The 19,359-nt window shown below is 43.6% G+C and overlaps 1 protein-coding gene across 8 annotated transcripts in view; it reads left to right on the top strand.

Moving 5' to 3' along the window:
* The window catches only part of LOC116840204 (SAM and SH3 domain-containing protein 1-like), a 423,731-nt gene that overhangs the window by 306,002 nt on the left and 98,370 nt on the right, over nucleotides 1-19,359 (top strand). For all 8 annotated transcript variants that reach the window (XM_032810903.1, XM_032827438.1, XM_032819272.1 and 5 more), the window contains 2 exons: nucleotides 16,457-16,645; nucleotides 18,532-18,692. In XM_032810903.1, the coding sequence (XP_032666794.1) occupies nucleotides 16,457-16,645; nucleotides 18,532-18,692 (350 nt within the window). The remainder of the gene's footprint in view (nucleotides 1-16,456; nucleotides 16,646-18,531; nucleotides 18,693-19,359) is intronic.

Here is a 19,359-nt window from a genome sequence, read left to right as displayed (position 1 = left end):
TCTCTCTCTCTCTCTCTCTCTCTCTCTCTCTCTCTCTCTCTCTCCTTGCTTTCCTCTCGCGAGTGTCCCCTAATGACTCTCCGTTTCTTTACGACGTAGTTAAGCTCGCGTTCTCGAGCGTGAGCGCGTCGTTATGCGACGCCGCGGAGTCACCGAACAGCCGCCATGCGCTAATGGTTATTGAACTTTTCCCCCGTCGCGAAGCGAGAAAGATCGAGCCACGGCGAGATCGTAACGCGGTTCGGCATGTGCGATATAATCGACGCTCGTCCCTCGCGATGCGCTCTTAATGAACTGTACGGAAATTCGCTGTGTAAAGTCTAACACCACTCCGCTTTAATTTTTACAAACCAGACGGGGGGAAGGTTCGTCGACATCGTCGCTACGATTCGTATATATACGTGCAGCGCGGAATTCTTTCTTAAATCTACACTAAGAGAAAGAAATGGTTGATCTAACAAAAATTTTACCCGAACCATATTTCTTAGTTGTTCTAACACAAAAATAGTAAGTAAATAGTAGCAAGTAAACATACATATTAGGTTATTATCACTAACATTATGAAGAGAGAATAGAATTTAATAAAAAAAATAATTTTCTTAACAATAATTTTTTATAGTAATTATTATTTCTCTATGTGATTTCTTTATATGATAGTTGCAAATATCAAACTTTTCTCTCGGTATAGCTATTAACGAGAGCGTCCTCGTTCAAACGAATCGTTTACTCGCCAGGTTTCAGATATTTCGCATTTCTCTCGTGACACGACTCACTTTACTCTTGCAACTAAACGCTTATTTTTCAAATACATTTTTTAAATAATATTTTCCGTCGCCGATGCAATACACAGATCAAATGATCGACGTATTGGCACGAATCAAGTGATCGACATATTGGCACGATCGGATTTCAACAACGACGTTTAGTCGAACGAGCAGTATGCAACAAACGTAAACAATAGAGAGAAGCACGCGAGTCAACCATAGCCTGTCGAACATAGTACCTGTGTATCGCCCTTTGACGGTGTCGATGTTACTGATCATCGTGAATTGCCTACGCCAGTGTTATTCTACGCCTACGGTTATTCAGACCGTACCATTAATTCCCGCTTTACAATGGGTGTGATCGTTGTTTTAAAAGCACCAGCAAACACCTCCATCGCTTCCAATCCGCGGCAACGTGCAAATCAATGCGCCCCGCCACGGCGCTCGTGGGAAAAATAAAACTGAATGAAAAGAAAAACGATACGACGCGCGGTCGAAGAATTTCACGGGAGAGACGCCGGGGAGTCCGCTGGACGCATTAATAAAATTTAGCTCTCGTCTCGGGACTGATCGTGCATCACGCGCGTTTCATTTCCGAAAAGCTGTGAATCAGCAACAAGTTTTGACTCGAGGTAATCGCGCAGCCGCGTTTTCTTTCTACTTCTGTTTAAGGTATTTTAGCAATTCAAATCTTGTCCCTTTGCTCTTTGCGCCGCCTCTGTACCGCTCGTAATTCAACCATATACCGACAGTCGAGTGAAAACCAACCGTAGTGGATGAGACGATCCAGTAGCCGCAAGCCACAGAGATTGCTCAAAGGGTCGGCCTTTGAAAATAAATGAAATATATCCACTTCTCTCCTACCTTTCCTCTTCCTCCTCCTCCGCGTCTTCCTTCTCCTGCTACTCCACCTTCGCCTTCTCCTCGTCCTCCTTCGCAGATGTGACGAGGGTCTAGTGTTACTTCGATGATTACGGCCGGAAATGAGCGGACTTGTATGTCTAATACTCAGAATGCCTGCAGGCTCATTTCCGCACAACTCGCGCCCGCAATAACGAAAAGGTTTCATGCTTGCCACTCAACCGCGCTCGAGGCCCAAATCTAAATTAAAATCGATTTTTGTCTTTTTTCTCCGCGCCTTTCCCCCTCTCAAGACCTACGCGAAATTGCATAATTTAGATAATTATATATCGCTGTATGCGAACATTGAAATACAAGATCGTGTAACGATAGAGGAGGAGGTATTCATTCACGAAACTCGACAGTCTCTTTCTCTGCAGCGAAAATGAACCGAGTGAAAATAAACGCACGAAATGCGGAACAGTAAAAATTGTCCGAATTTAAAATTTTCAACATTTCCTCTCCGATGTATGAGCGGGCGGAACGGGAAAAAATGACTTTTGCAGCGCTTTTTTCACGATTGCTTGCCGATACGTCAAATAATATCGTATAGTCGCAGTTAACTCTTCTTGCATTAAACATGGCGACGACCAATTTTTTGCATTTCGCGATGGAATTACAGCGGAACGAATGAGAGAATAGAAAAATGAAAACAGGAGCGACGTGAATTATACAATTCCAAGCGTAGCGCTTTGTTGTCCGCGAATCGACAACAATAGAAGTATCATCACGAATATTCAGTTTTACCGTAGGCATCAACAATTGTGTATTAATGTAAAGCACTGCATATGAATTTAACGAGATAGAAAGAGAGAAGGGAATTAAAAACTTGACAAGCGAATTTAATGTTTAGCACAAGTAGAAGTACGGCGAATATTTTCGTTCCTGTTATTTGGCAATCTAATAAAGCGTCAACTTACACAATAAAAAAATAATATCCGAACGAATCGTTGACAAAGAACCTTTCAACGTAACATATATATATCTAATTATAAGAGGTGTGTGCAAAATATTTTCGACGAAAAATATTCTCGCGTCAAACCGATACTCAGGAATAGTATTTTTGTTTCTCAAAAATGAGAAGGTCCAAATAGCGAGAGAAATACGGTATATATCACAATTCTCTACATATTTTTGATTATTCGCCTTAGAATAATCAAAAATTTAATTAATCAAAATTTAATTAATCAAATATTGTATAATTCTTAAGTAAATTTTTCAAATCTTAACATGAAGGAAATAGCTTGCAACCGTTTGCAGCATCAAAGAATAATAACTAATACATGGAGAGAACTTTATAGTAAAAACTACTATAGAATTTTGTAACTGAAAAATATTTTTCAATCTCGAGGTGTAATATCATACATGGAGAGGTTATAATTTATTTTCTATATAAATTGTTTTTCAAAGGACAGGCCATTATTGCAGAACATCGATCTATATAGATCTATATAGGCTTGTCCTTTGAAAAACAATTTATATAGAAAATAAATTATAACCTCTCTACGTATGATATTATATCTCGAGATTCATTCCCATTGATTCCTCAAGTTGCATGCAATTAGCATGATTAACACAGAGTCCAATATTTGGACTCAGCTTACCTCGTGTGTTATTATCACGAAGAAAAACGCCGGCCGGTCAGACCGTGGAGAGCGATGTCGCTGATGTTTCTCGCGGGAAACGCTCGAGGAGCCGAGGAGCTCACAATGCCGGAAGTCTCGCGTGCCGGGAAAACGCGTGTCGGACAGGAAAGAGAGGCGGACTCGCCGCTGCCGGCGCGAAGACCATGAAAAGAGGCGACGAAGAGAGAATTTTTGCAGCGGACGCGGCGCGTCGCGCGAAGTTCGCGATACGGGGGTGAGAAACGCGAGGGGTAGAGAAATAGAAAGAAAGAAAGAGAGAGAAAGAAGCGGCGACGAGCGCTAAACTGACAATAGCGCTTTTTTTCAGGGCCGTGTTCGCGCACTTAACAATGCTACAATCCACTCTTGCATACACCGTTCGCCGTCTCTCCGTTTCTCGCCCCTTCGTCGTTCTTCTTCTCGCCGTCGCGCCTCCGTCCGTCGCCCCCTGTCAACTCCCTTCTCTCGTCGGCGCTTCTCTTTTCGTTCCCTTCGCGTTTCCGTCCCTCCCGATCTTTCAGTCGTTTCCACTCGAACGTTGGCTTCCTCCACCCTTTCGCACCCTTCGCTTTTTCACCCCCCGCGACACATCCATCCGTCGACAACAAGCATCGTCCACCCTCTCGGCTCCTGCTCCTCCCTCTCCTCCTGTCGACGCTCGTCCTCTCCGAGCCACCGACAGTCGGCACAATGCGCAATGCATTTTTGTGATTAAAATTTAGTGACGCCGGCTCTGTTTCGAAGTGTGCGCGCCATGTAACGAACGAGGCACAGTAGTGTACCGTGTTTCTGTATATATGTGAGTATGCGTGTGCTGCGTGGATTCCCGCAGGATTCGAGCGTCGAGACTTTCGGCGAGCACCCTGTGCTGAGTGTGCCGAGGACCTCGAGCGCCGCGTCGATGAGAGGTTTGAGAGTAATTTGTCGCCTAACGATTTCTACGCGCGGGCTTGTACACGAAGAGTAAACACACCGGAAATCGCGCGTTTGCCGTCGCTTATGGTTTTCCCAAGAAAATAGGAGTTGTCTCCTACTTGACTATTTTCTTCTTTTTCTACGAAATACGGAATTTGCCGGGAAATTCGATGGTACGTCACACTAACAATTTCGCGCGCCGACTTTTCTTTCGCGAAAAGAAATTAAATATTTCTAAAATATTTCTGTTTTTCAACACTAGACAGAGAACCTATATTTGGAACAAGAATGGGGTTCCTAATTGTATCGTAGTGAAATAATCAGTTTTGGATCAGATTTGAGCATTCTAGTGAGAATCTATGCTGCCTCTGAGAAAATCTTGAGAAATTTCTATGTGGGAGGCTATGTTCGAAAAAACTGTCTTACGATATTTCCCTGCGAGTCAGCCGTGCGATCCGAGAATAATGCCGACGTGCAAACACACCCTTGTGAAGTTGGGGCTCGCGGGAACAAGCATTTTCGAGGGCGACCCACACGCGCCACTTCCCACAATCCTCCCTCGAAAGAAGAACCATACTCCCTGTACGCAGCCGAAGCTGTACACGGCATCGGCCTTTGCTCTTAGTCGCCGTTAACTTCCGGGTTCCGTAAACATTCCGTGGTCCTACAGCGAAAATAAAAGTCAGGAGAGAGGAGGAAGAAACCACAGAGCTTTTGCTGCCGCGACGTGCTTTGCCGTCAGTGGAAGACAGGACGCGGCGAAGTTGACCACCGCAAGAAGGATGAGAGCTTGAAAAGGAGGTAAGACGCGGGGAGAGCCGACGAGGGGGTGGGATTGTCGAGTATAGAAGGCTGGTTGGGCAAGCGGAGATTAAGGCGGCAGCTCTTAAGCCTGACGCCAAAATCCTGACGTCGAGGCTTTCGTCGAGTCTGAAAAGGGACGAAACCGACCGACCGACCAACCAACCAACCAACCAACCAACCAACCAACCAACCAGCCAACCAAACAGCCACCCACTACGCCGCGCCACTCGTAGACCAGTCTGCTGCGCATTACTCGACCTTTGCCTCTTAGCGTTCCATCCTCTCTCCGTCATTCCGTTCTTCCTCTTCCCTTCCTCGCCTCGGTACCATCGCGGTGGTACCGAAACAATATGGAGCGCGCTTACTCTATCGAACCTACCTTGTTCTGATTTCCACCTCGTGTTTGCGTTATCTTTTTTTTTTGCTTTTATCTCGCACGCTTCATCCTAAAATATGAAAAATTTGCTTCTCGAATATTTCTCTCACGATGTCGATACATACTTTTATTCTATGGTTCCTTTCTCACGTGTGAATTGCTGACGATATACAGCAAGCTAGGAAATAACTTTGTATCTTTCCGATTGATTTCCAAGGAATCAGTCGATGATTACAGTCACACTTGAATCAAACGCACGAACCATGTGCTTAAACGCTCGTTATTTTATGTAATGCCGTTATGAATTTGTAGATTCCGGAATTATTAGAAATGGCCGAAGCAACATGTAAATAAACGAGAAACGTGCATCGGCAGTGTGCGAGGTAATTGTCTTCGGAGCGAGCTGGTGAGCGCGCGAGACGCTTTTTTAACGAGCAAATCCATCCTTCGACGCGCCGCGCGACGGTGCTTTTAGTGCGCGCGATCAATCGGGAACAATAAGTACGTGATTTCGCTCTTCGCCGTCAACGACGAGGAGGAAGGGGAGAGGTCCTCGATCAAGCGCGAATCCAGAGAACGTCTGGCGCGAGAAGATCCCGATTGTCGCCCGGTCCGCCCGGCTTTTCGCGGATTACATTTCGTCGATGACGCGACCGCAACGGCGCGCGGGGGAGGAGTGCGAAAGCGAGTAAATGAAGTATATGTAAATAATGAGGATGGGGGAAATGAATACGTCATCGTCGGGAGGGACCTGCGCTAATGGCGGGTGCAACGCCCGTTGAAGAAGGGACCACCCGAAAATAATTCCGTCCTCTATCGCGGTAGGAGAAGGCGCTGGAGAGTCTCACGGGCCGCCCAATTATCGTAAAACGTCCTCCACTTCGCGGCTCGGATTTTAAGCGGGCGCAAGAGCCGACCTTCGTACGCGAGCGAAATCGATATGCGTCTCTCTACGAGACGAGAGTGAAAAAGAGAAAGAGAGAGAGAGAGAGAATGAGTGAATGAATGAGAGATGGTTTACTCACTGCGAATACTTACGGATGCCATTTCGCCACGAAAACAACGCAATCGAACGGCTATTGCACGACGATGCATATTTAATATGTTGCGCGTATATGTCGTATTCGGAAACCTCCATATTCCGCGTTTAATTTCGAGACAGATATTGAAACCGGTAATCTCGATGAATTAAGCGTAGCATGCCGTACATATGAAAAAATACACATAAAATAAACATAGAATAAGATACGGACACCATTTCCGTATACCGCGCCGTGTCGAAATCTGAACTGCCCCAATTTGTAGCGGTTGTGATTGCTATTCCCTCCCCCTAGCTAAAAACGACATTAATGAATGAAGAACGTTTCGTTGAATCTAAGTGTATGCAAGAATAAAGCAGACTCGCAGCACTTTTGATTAAACGCAAATTGTCTCGCGTTTGAGAGATATTTTGTATATTATTAGATAGTAGCTTAAACTACCCGGCATTGCCCGGGTTATTACATGGTACCAAGGGAATGAAATCAGAGGGAGGGAATGAGGGTGTCCACGTTTCATGGTAGCCCATGTTTCCCGCAAGGCCCTAGAGAGTAACTATGCAAAATTTGATTCATATCGGTCAAAGGGTTTAGAAATTTATAGGGAACAAACGAGACGGACATTCTATTTTATATATATAGATTCTATACGCAATATGACAAGGAATAATTGTTAGACATATTCAAAGTACGATGACATAGTGGCAAGCCACAGACAAGATGATTCAAAGAAGAATAAGACATCTTTGATCATCAACGACGCTATGGGATCGCGTCTGGGTGGATGTTTTTCAACGACCGGAAGTTCATTGGGAACAACGTTACACGACACTTCGTTTGCAATCACGTCAGCAAGCAGCCGTCAGTGAACTTTCCCGAGCGAGTGAACGAGCGAAGAAGTGTGCTCCTGACGATACGGCACGGTCGCGAGATGAGATGTAAAAGAATAAAGTGAGTGAGGCGAGAGACGAAACGAGGAACCCATCGAGAGAAAGAGAAAAATGGCGAGCAAACGAGAGAGAGAGAGAGAGAGGGGGGGAGAGAGAGAGAGAAAAAGGCAGCAGTACTGAAGGTATAGGTGGATAAATAGACCGATATAAAAAGAAAGAGAGGTAAAGGAAAGAGTAAAGCTCGTCTTGCAGTACGCGGTTAAACTCCACGAGCACGTCGTAGGAGGGGAAGCTTCTTGACTTTTCAATTTTCTTCCGCTCTTCTATCTCGGCTCGGCCGCTTTTCCCCCACCATTACGTCCGCCTCCACCCTCTCGTCGTCTCTTCATCCCCACGTTCCTTCTCATGCCGCAACCTCGTCGAAGCGATCGCGGCGAGTCAATAGGGATTGCCTTTGCCCCGAGTAAAATAATTTTCCGGAAAGTTGTGCCGCTCGGCAATGTTAACACTCCGAAAGTAGGTTTGCGTACTTCAAAGGAAATATGGGAATCGAGCTGGCCGGCCAGCCGATCGACCCCGCGGACGCGCTTGATTTTTCAATTCGCTCCCTTACTTTCTATTCGATAACGCTTTCCTCGGGCTTTATCTCCTTGAGCGGGGTAGATCGCACATCGTTGACCACTTTGAATTCCAACAGCGCGTGCGACGGAGAGAGAGAAAGAGCGATGCGAAAGTTAACCGAAAGAATTGCGAAATTGCTACGCAAAAATGAACGATAGATAAATAGCCAGATGAAGTATATTTCATACATTCGTTTCGTTCTTTTTCACACACACACATATACTGTCCTTGAATAACGACAGGCAATATTACGAAAAGATGAAAAGTACCATCGACACTGAACTCTCGAGCTCGTCCTTCGCGCGCCAGGAAATTCATCTCTGCGCCGGAACGAGGACATTTTCCGATTCGCGTTCATTTCGGGATATAATACATAACGGACGGTGTACCGTGAAAAATTTCAGCCCACGAATACGTGATAGTGGTCGCCACGCACTACGGAGAGCATTGCATAAATGCTCGCGTTCGGGATGCATTTAGCATGCATTTATTCACTCTCCCTTCCCGCGCCATTTTTTCATTCCACTTTGCCTGGATCGCAATTAATGAAGTTCTATTTTCGCAAAATGGCCGATGGTCGACAAGGTATGTACGTAAATTACGTATATGTGCGTAAAATAATCACAATGCCGAAGAATCGCCATTGCGGACAAGAGGCATTTTTTGCAATTTCCGAACTATTACAAAACGTGAAAATATAATAATCATGAGAAATATCTATCTTGAATTGTAACCGTGTTAATTTTTTATTATTGAAATTGCACTTCGAATGACATTCCCGTCCTCTCTAGCTTTCTCGGGGTGGAATCTCACTTAAAGCGAGAGTGAAAAGTTTTACTCGAAGCAATAGTGAAAATATTGCCACTCGAAATCGTAAAAGTGAATGTTTCATTCAAGCTTAAAGTGGGCTCTGATTCCACATGAGCAAATGTTTCAATCGATTAGAATAAATATGTGAATATGCTCTGTGACGATGAATTCGCTCTTCACTTTCGAATGAAAATATTCACTCGATGATTCGCAGTATAGAATTAATTCTGTACGAGTGAAAAATCAAATTCGAGTGACTCGATAGTAATTCTACGTTTCGAATGAAATTTCGCTCCAAGAAATTCAGAAAGTCATCTGTCTTGGAAGTAACCGATTAACCCCGAAAAAAAATATTCTGGACGATTCAGAATAGAGAATTCATTCTATTTAAATGAGAAATCCTTGGAATTCGAGTGACTCGATGGTCAGTCTATTTTTCGAGTGAAATTTCACTCTGAGATATTTAAAGAGTCATCAGTCAGAAGTAACACATTACATTAAGTAACACATTAACCCCGAAGGGAAACACTCGTGCAACGTCCTGATGTCACATAACTTGTATATTACTGGCCATTGCAAATCACCTCGTTAATCTCTCCTCGTCATCGCACTCGTCGTTGCGCCGTCATCCATCGTGCCCGTGCGTCATTTTTTAAATGATTCCGACGCAACGCTCTCCCTCGTGCCGCGCGTGTAGAGTCGCGTGCACCACCCTGTTGTGTGTGGCGCCCGACATGGGAATAAGTAACGAGCGCCGTCATTTGTCATAGCCTGTATACCGTATCTCCATTATCCGTGAAATTTTCTGGGTCGGAGGAAGCGACGTTTCAAACAACCGTGTGTGACGTATAGTTACGCGGAAAATCCACGACGGAGAGGGCGAAAGATAATTACGGTCCGCACCTTGTCATCGAGCCGTTGCTGCTCCTGCCGCCGAGGAGGAGGAGGCCGAGGGCGGTCGTCGATTCGACGGATGTCCGTGCGGTGTCGACGCGGGTCACCTCTCGAGCAACGTTGTACTGAGAATGAAACAATTCTCAGAGTGAAAGACAGAGACAAAAAAAGAAACAGAAAGAGAGATGCAGAACTGGTAGTACGGAGAATTAGCTTTTACCTCGAAAAGGCTACTTTCCCTTTGCCAACTGTTTTTACCGTTCGGCAGAAACCTTATTGTCCCCGCTCTCGGAAATAAAAGCCGGTTAATCACTGAAGCTGGTTGCTCGTTAAAAATGGCACGGTCCACGAGCGTAATTATGCGCCCGCGGTAATTCCACACTTCTCTAATTATATGATGTAACGCAAGGAATCAATTTTTTTCGGGAGAGAGTGGAATGCGTTAAGAGAGGAGGGCGCGGGATGGGGCAGAGAAACATTTTCTCGTTGTATGCCTACACACTTCATAGTCTATTTACGACTCTTGGGTCTTGTCGGATACCATACCTCTTTCGGCGGCGAGTTCGCCGAGATATTGTTGCGAACTCATGCATTTTCTAGGCACGATCGGGGCTCGTAGCTAAAAGATACGAATCGCAAGATAAATAAATCGAGCGACACTTGACTGGAGAAACCGCTGTTCATCGGCTGCATTCGCTTTAGACGCTTTCGTGCTGGATAGCATCATCCTTCATTGCTCATTATATGCCGAAGGAGAGTGGAACAATGCTTTCAGCACGAAAGCGTCCGAACGCAGCCACAATCTGATCTTACATTTGAGATCGCCTTAAGTTCCTCTTCAGTGTCCATATTCCATAGTCAACCGAACGACCGTGCAGCATCCGAAAATGAACTTGCGACGATCTCAATCCTTCACGTATAATGATAAGTCTGCGAGAGCCGAGCGGATATTCAGTCGCTTACCGATTTCCGCAAAAGGTCCAGCAAAATTTCAAAATAGCACAGATCTATTTGCAGATTTTGACTTGATCACGCCACTATCTTATGGCTCAGACTTTTTTATATCTCCGGAAGAGAAATGTGTCCGAAAATACCGATTTTCAACATAGTTATGACAACTCAAAGTTATTCAGGTATAATCTGACAGATTATCTATCCTAAAAGTATATCCTAAAAGATGTGTAATTGAAGGGTTAAGATATATATAAGATCCGACGAGGAATGTCGCCTTTAATTTCGCTCATCTCATCCGCTCTCGTCGAATTTCACCGCAGCGAGAATCTACATACATTTGATCGACATCGTTTGTCACACACAGAGATATCGAAATACAGTTCGCTCCTTTTCTTCCTCCTCTTTGTCAATACCGTACCGCAATCGTTTGCCGATCCTTAAATTCCCCGCAATAAGAAATGAGCTTTAGAGCTTCCGGCTATCTGAAGATCGTTTCCCAGGCAAAAGGGTAACAGCCGCGGAAGTTTTTGATGGAGCATCAAAACGAAAGCGAGACAGGAGTCTTGCTGCCGGCCGCGAGGACATTTCCGCGGGCTGCCGGCCGTGCGCGGCTTGATAAAATGAACACTTTAATCACTCCTCGATTATCCGTTCATGGATGAAATTTTAATTTACGACGCAATAAAGTTCCAAAGAGTCGTGGCCGCGCGTGCAAAATTCGTTTGCTTTATGCGCTCTCAATTTGAAAGTTTCAGTTTGACCGTTAAGCCCCGAAGGGAAATGATGGGGGCGGAGAGCAGGAGCGCGTTGGCGGGACGCGGACGGAGGGGTGAAAGCCGCGCGAGGGGTTGGGAAGAAGAAGCTGGAGCAAGAACCGGAGGAAAGTACGGGACGGCGGGGAACATCGTATTAAATCGGAAGATTGGAATTCTAATTAATACTCGCGGATTATCGATAAAGGGGCGAGAAGGGAACGAGCACGCGAGGAGATGGAAGAGGCAAGAGGAGGCGGTAGATAGCGGAACGATGACTCGTTCCGTTCGTTTCATCCTTCGCGCGTCTTCGACACTCGCCTTAATGTCTTCCCCTAACCGAACCCTCCGCCGAACTCGTTCTGGAGCTCGGAATAGATTATATCGTAATGAAAATCTTGACGTTTGACGCTCTGCAATTGATGACTCCATTCTTCCGTCGATTCATTGAATATCTGGCGTACCGATGCATATTACGTGCCACGCGTCTCTCCCACGCCGCGCTATCCGGGGGAAAATGGATTCTAAGGCTTATATTAATGGTCGTTACTTGAAATGTATCCCACATGGGATACTCAAATCTGAATTTAAAGTTGGATTTTTCCTTTTTTTATTTAAATCATATAATATATGTGACATTACATTTGTAATTGCGATTCAGCTGAAAAAAGCTCACATCTAATTCCAAGTTCAAATTTAAGTATCTCACTTAAGTTTCAAGTGATGACTGCTAATACGAGTTCAAATCTCGCGGATGAATATCGCCTAAGCGGCGGATACGAAGTTGATCGTTCGAGGCGTTAATCCTAGATTATCAATGTCAATTATTTTTACCCGCATTCCAAATAATAATTTAATAAAAAAATATCGTTAGTATTACTTTCCTCCCGTAAAGAAAAATTATTAAGAATGTTAAAGCAAGTTGCGAATAAAAAAAATAATTAACGGAGTTCAAATGACTTTACATCGATAATAATGGACTAACTACTATCGCTAGCATTAGCAATCTACGGTTAAAAGGATGCCAGGACCAGTCGTCAGCTACCATGACAAGTGTCTCCGCTTGAACACAAGTGGCATGTTGTTCTAGTCATTCCGTATAATTACGTGTTATACTTTCTATTAAACACGCATCGTTTTGTACTTCTTTTACAATTTATTCTGCAACGCAAGAACCTTCTTACACCTTATGGTATGTGGCGAAGATGACTCTAGCATTATTATTCATTTCTCGATCGATCGTTCCGCCCGGTACACGAAAGCATATTCAATATTTTACATCACTCCGCACTAGAGGCGGATATTCTCCCTATTTCTCACCGCGATCTCCAAAGAGTTAAACGCTTCGTGGCGGCGCGAGGACCGTCGTCGGTGCCTCCCGCGAAATTGGAGTGAGCGCGCGCAGAAGATGAACCGCTTCTTCGCGCCGGGCATAATTCCCACGTAATTCACTCACAGCCGCGAGGGGAATATTTACAAATGGGATTTAAATCCGGGAGACGACCGCGGTAGCCGCGGAATATCGTTTTCCGGCATCTAGCGAAGTCTACGGCGGTGGCGGAGGCGGATGGATGGAGGCGCTTAAAGTGTAAATAGGAAGCGACTCGCGCCAGACAAAGCGCTCCCATTCCAAACGGCCTCCATTCCCCGGCATCCCGCCGCCGCCCTCCTCCTCCTCCTCCTCATAGCCATAAAAGGGAAGGACATAGCCCTTCCATGGTTACTACGAGTCGGCAGTCGAATCGAGAGTCGGCGGAAGTGGAATCCTGAAATATTAATGTGACACCAACCATCGTCGTATTCGCCGATCCTTACCTCCGTCTTCCTCCTGGTTTTCCGTTGTCCCTTCCCCATCCCCAACCCTTCCCTCGCTCTCCTCGCGGATCGTACGTCCAAAACGTTTGACTTTCTTTTCCCCTCACGTCCGCTCTCGCGCGTTGCCTTGTTGAATCATACACCACTGCGTCGGCACGTTGACCTGGCTCGATTCGCGAAGAAAAGGAAGACGAAGGAAAGAAAACGGCGCTCACTTGTGTGCATGTGTGTCCAAGCACACGCGTTTACATACGAAAGGATGTCTTCCTGGGGACATTCGGTTCGTTCGGTGACATGCTGAGGTGTAATGCAAGGTGCAATTTAATGTGATTATTCACTTGTGATGGACGTGTTGTGTGTGTATGTATGAGAAAGTCTTCGACTCTCGATGTAAATGAATGTCACACGAATTTGACGCACGGGAATATACGCATTCTCCCGCGAGCTATGTCTTGCATTTTAATAATTTCTCTCCTTAAAACGCGAATATACGTTTCTTTCGATCAAGTGTGCGAATGTGCGTGATACAATTTGCAGATAAAGAGTTAGAGTTGAAAATAGAAGAAGGAGGATAAGTAGAGAGATAAAGAGAGAGCAGATCTAATATATCGTCGTGATATTAATCTAGCTTCAGAAAAATTTCACAGTGTTGAAATGCGCTCCCGTGTATTTACGATTTAAGCACATTACAACTGCAATAACGTGTATACTCAACTATTTCGGAAAGTTATACCAATTTGATGTGATTACTGTATTTATTCGAATAATATGTTCGTTATTGCACGCGCAATATATCGCAAAATCTCGCGCGCTTTGATGAACATTCATTAATAAATGCCTGATTAATTCATCTGAATATATACCGCGCGCCAGTGACGTAAAACAACTGGCCTCATAGTGGATCTATTAAAATCTCAAGATACCTGTTATTTAATGAAAAAGAAGGAAAGAAGAACTCCCGCATCAGCTACACTTGATCTCGCTCCTGGTATCCTGACTCAGTACGATTGTTTAGGACATAAGTTTCAATGTAATAATCAACGTACAGACACATAATAACGCAACTACGCGCCATAGCATGCATGATTGATCGACAATGAATATTTCCGTATTTTTTCGTAAATAATGCAAAATACAATTAATTACACGCCGCAACTATTATGTATAATTAATTAATTGTGGCGCAATGTATATCTTTCCATGTGACGAACGAGCCGCGTGGTTGCGCGATACAGGCACCGGAAATCTCCGTACGTACACGAGAAAACGGCGTTTCGCGGCGGCGGTTATTGCGTTTGCCTTCGACGATCCTTAAGGCGATGCTAGGCTCGTTTTCGTAGAATACTCTTTTCTTCTAATTGCATGCATAAAACTGCAAATGCTTTTACAGCGTGAAAGTATAAGCGATAATGAATGCCGCATACTAAAAAGTTGCATCGAAATCAACAAAAAATTTTGTATTTACTATTGAAAATGCGATGCAGGTGTCATATTTAGTTTCATGTGACAAATTTAGAACTCATACGCTTCAAATACATAGTATGCGGCATAGAGAAGACTTTCAGGAACATTATGAAGACATCGTAAGTGAATTTTAATAGATAATTTAAATAAAAAGAGAATTCCAGCAATAAGCAATATGTGTGCTAGCGTTTAATGGTTACGTGGTAAAAAAGACTTGATTTTTAGTTCACGCATGTCCTGGAAGAAAGCGCTGCATCTTGAGTTAGCTATATAAATATTTATACGGAACGAAGACGATCGTCAAAATGTCACATTTGATGAATACAGATTTATAGTCACCATCTTATTATTCTATATACGATAAATCGTATATGATAAAGCACCTTTTGGGAATATAGTTATATGTACCTATATTTGTCAAATATTCCAATTGCATTGACTATATAAAATAGTTAATTTCTCTTACCATTCAATATTTGCCACTTTATTACTATATTTTTTATTTCAAATAATTTTAATTCTTGGTAAAAATTTTACACGGGTCAGTTATACTATGCTTATATTGTAAATATTACAAATATTATGGTAACATAATGGTTTTCATTCCTGAGTGAGAAATGCTCTATTTCATTTTTGCATGTACCTTCACCATACAAAAGCATTTTTAATTCGATCAAGTCAATATGCATGTAGAGAGAACTAATCTTTGCAGAAAGATTCAGTGTCATGATAGTAACTGTCTCTTATCGTTTTCCTTTCATATTGAGGAATGCCCCGCTTCATTTTCGCACGTACTTTCACCATGCAAAAAGGTTTTTAACTCGGCGCATGTAGAAAAGACTAATCTTTACAGAAAGATTCGGTGTCATGATAGTAATCATTCCTTATCGTTTTCCTCTCATATTGAGGAACGCTCCGCTTCATTTACGCACATACTTTCATCATGTAAAAGGATTTTTAACTCAGCGCATATAGAAAGAAGTAATCTTTGCAGAAGAATTCGGTAATTTTGTTATGATAGCATTTTCTTATCGTTTTCCTCTCATATTGAGGAATGCTCCGCTTTATTTTTGCACGTACTTTCACTATGTCAAAGGATTTTTGATTTAATATAATCAGGACGACGAAAGTTTTGCAAGGGTGTCGATATCATGTCAACGAGATTTTCCTACAAATATTACTTTGTATTGACTTGACCGAATTAAAATGCTTTTGTATGGTGAAAATACATGCAAAAATGAAGTAGATTATTCCTCACTCAGAAATGAAAACGATGTGGAACTTTTGCCATCGTGACACTGATTTCCTTTTGCAAAAATTACAGCGCACTTACTGCTCCAATTTATAAGATAAAATTACGTGCGAAAATATAGTGAAACATTGCTCAGTGCATAACTAAAATAATATCTAAAATTTCCATTACAAATTATATAGAAAGCTCATATATTAGATAACATATTCTTCAAAACAATATTCGTAAACTGCATTTATGCGTAGAACTTCTCTAAAAAAACTCTTTCTTTGATTCACCCAATACACAGGCGGTTTGAAAAATTCATCAGAAAAGCAGCGAAAGCCTATTTCGGAGAGAATGCGAATATCGGCAACGTGGCATTCACATTTACGTAACGTCTATGTGTAAAAAAATTGAAATGACAACGTAGCACACACACTTGCATTCATATATCTATATATAGAAATGATGCATACATGAGAAAAAGAAAATAGCGGCATTATGTCAGCGCCTATTTGACGATCGCCTCTACGTTATCGACGCTTAGCGAGTTCGTCATTCACTTCAGCATCCTTAACGTTTCGTTCGTCGCTTGTTGCAGGAGGGCGAGAGGGGCTACTTGGAGGGACTCGCTTCGAGGTATGCAGACCTCTTCAGAACACATTACGGAGACGTCCTGGAACCGCTCGAGGAGCTACGCCGGCGAGAAACAAATGCTTCCTCCAGAATGCCCAACACTCAGCTCACCACCAGTCATTCGCAGCCCATTTACGTGCCCGGGAAATACTCGGTGAGCAAATCCCTCATATTCACTCGGCCGCGCAAGCAAGCCACCCTCCTCGCTCCAATGCCGGGCGATTCTGCTCCTTTTATTGCCTTCGCGCGCGCGGCATAATGCGGTTACGACGGGGTGTCGTGCAGTAGCTTGTCTATCGCCGCGATTTCGTCTTATTACTCTTATCCCCCTGACACTTCGCCAAATTGCCTTGGAAGGGAGCAAACTCGCGAGAAGAACATGTCCGATCGATCCTACACGAGCATTCGTCTCCTTCCGGAATTTCGTTACGAGGGGAGATTGTCGGGCGCAACGCGGACAATCGCCATGCGTACGGAGCGATCGACCTTCGCGAAATACGCGCCTCGATTATCACCCGGGGAGAAACTTTCTCTGCGTAATCTAATGCGTAATGTTCTTTTCCCTACGACGAAATGTAATTTTCGTGATAATCCAGCAACGCTCCTGTAGAAATCGAGTTTCGAGGAGAAGTGGCTTGATCGGAAGCGATTTCACGAAAGAAAATGTATCCAATAATTTTCCCCGAATTTCTCCTCGTCCTTCCCCGCGTGTGTCTTAAAAGTGAGGAGAAAACAATTCCTTTGAAAGCGAAGGTTTGTTCAAATTATCTTGATTAGAAGATACGTGCACGTTGAACGGTAAAGGGTTACTTTTTAATCTTCATATCAAAGGAAAAGATCGTTTCGCGAATAAAAGTGATAGAAAACGCGGATTGGGCGTTTAGCAAATAATTACCTAAATGCTAGAGCCGTGTATTTTCTTATCTTATGTATACGTATATATCGAGCGGTGCACTCAACAAAGGAGAGATTTGACGGAGAATGCTTCGCGGAAGTTCAAACACTTTGCATTTGTGGGTTCGTGGCTCCTCCGTGAGTAACTTCCCAAAGTGCTTTAAGGCGATTAACCATGTAGACCCTATCGATCCCGGCTTAAATCGGTTATTGTTCGTTACCCAGACTTTCCCCGCGGCTAATCGAGTTTTCAATCGCGAGCCATCGATTGACGATTAAGGTCAAGCTTCTTCCAGGATAGCCGGTGCGTCAATTTGGAAAATTAATAAAAGTCACTCGTCCCGGAATATCGCGTCTTGATTAAACGCGAAAACGATTGCTCACTGCTCTTGCTTATTCAATCGACTGAATTGTCGCTTATTTCTCTTTTTTGTCGTTTTTGTACGTTGCTAAAGCTCCTTAAGACATAACGAATGCGCTCAGAAATGTAACGCAAAGGGAACGAACGTATTTGACACTTGAAATAAAACAAATAAATCATTTAGATTTCAGAGATAGAAATTTGTCGTTGTAGATATACAGGATGTTCTTAGAAAACTCAATGTAAGGATAACAACTCTCTTAAAGTGAATCAGTGAAACATCATTGAAAGCAGTGAATATATACTGATTTGCAGTTATAGCATTGAAACTGCTTAGTGCTATAATTATAACTGATATGAGTGACTATTCACTGATTCACTTTAAGAGAAAAGATATTGATCTTTACTGAATGCTGGTTGAATCTCTCAAAAATCTCGCGTCAGCTCTTCTAGCGTCCTCTAACTTTCGAAATTCTACGCATAGTTTATCGGTTAAACGTGCATGAATTTTACGGGAAACATCTTTCGTATGACTTGGGAATCTTTGTCGGATTTGTCGTTTTCGAAGAAGCGAGTAGATCAGAGGGTGACCCTAACGTCCGACTATACAGTCGCTCCTCGTAAAATTCCGCAGTGCAACAACATCGTCTCCGTGTAACGAGTTCTTAATATGATCCCTCCACCCACTTGCGACGTAAGTGGTAGCCCGTACTGCTTCGCAAGCAAAACCCACCGCTCAGTATAAGGTAGAGGAAAAAGAGCGAACGCTCTCCATTTTTGTGCAGCCCTCGAGCTGCCTCAGCGACAAAGAGGAGGACGAAATCTATGGCTTCGGATACGGGGTCTTCAGCAGACAGATGCTCCAACATCGACAGCAGAAGCTCGCACTCGCCACGCAAAACACGACCGCTGTGACGCCGGGTGCGCCTCAAGCAGCTTATCAAAGGTAAGAAGAAATACGCTCGTGATGTGCATTTACACGTATCGCGACGACTTGAACGCGAAGTCGCACTCACAGACAGGCATTCAAACGGTGATAGACTGTTCATCGATGCATTGAGCAGACCGCGAAATGCTATTTAAAAAACCATAGTTTAAAAAATTCAGAGTCACTGTTTTTCCCACCCTCAAAACCCTATAAATTTTGTCGGAAACATTGTTGTTTGTTAGGCTCAGTTTTCGAGATATGCAAACCCATTTAAAATAGGACACCTTTTATAAACTGACATTTTCGTCATCAGAGATAATCCTGGTACTAGGAATAAAATGTAAGCGACAGAAATACGAGGATTGGTTGTTAATTTGATCATAGACTTACTACCTCGCGAGAAATGAACACTAACGGCGGCGTAATCGATCATTCACTCGTTAGCCGCATTAACCGCGCTTATCCGACAAGCAGCAACGTTTTCGTTTCGTTGAATTCTACAAACGTGGGAAAACTCGAGTCAAGGCAATTTTCGCATTTAACTGTTCGAATCCGGCTAGACAGATAACGCGCACGAATAATGAAATATTAATGCTGCCAGTTAGTTCAATATTTTAGATGTGTTGCTTAATTAATCTCTCTCTCTCTCTCTCTCTCTCTCTCTCTCTCTCTCTCTCTCTCTCTC

This window comes from Odontomachus brunneus, unplaced genomic scaffold (assembly GCF_010583005.1).
Source record: "Odontomachus brunneus isolate Ranch 3 - 2012 unplaced genomic scaffold, Obru_v1 Obru_scaffold_001, whole genome shotgun sequence".
Classification (NCBI taxonomy): Eukaryota; Metazoa; Arthropoda; class Insecta; order Hymenoptera; family Formicidae; genus Odontomachus; species Odontomachus brunneus.
The sequence above is the reverse complement of the archived record's forward strand: the minus strand, read 5'-3'. Positions and strand labels throughout refer to the sequence as shown.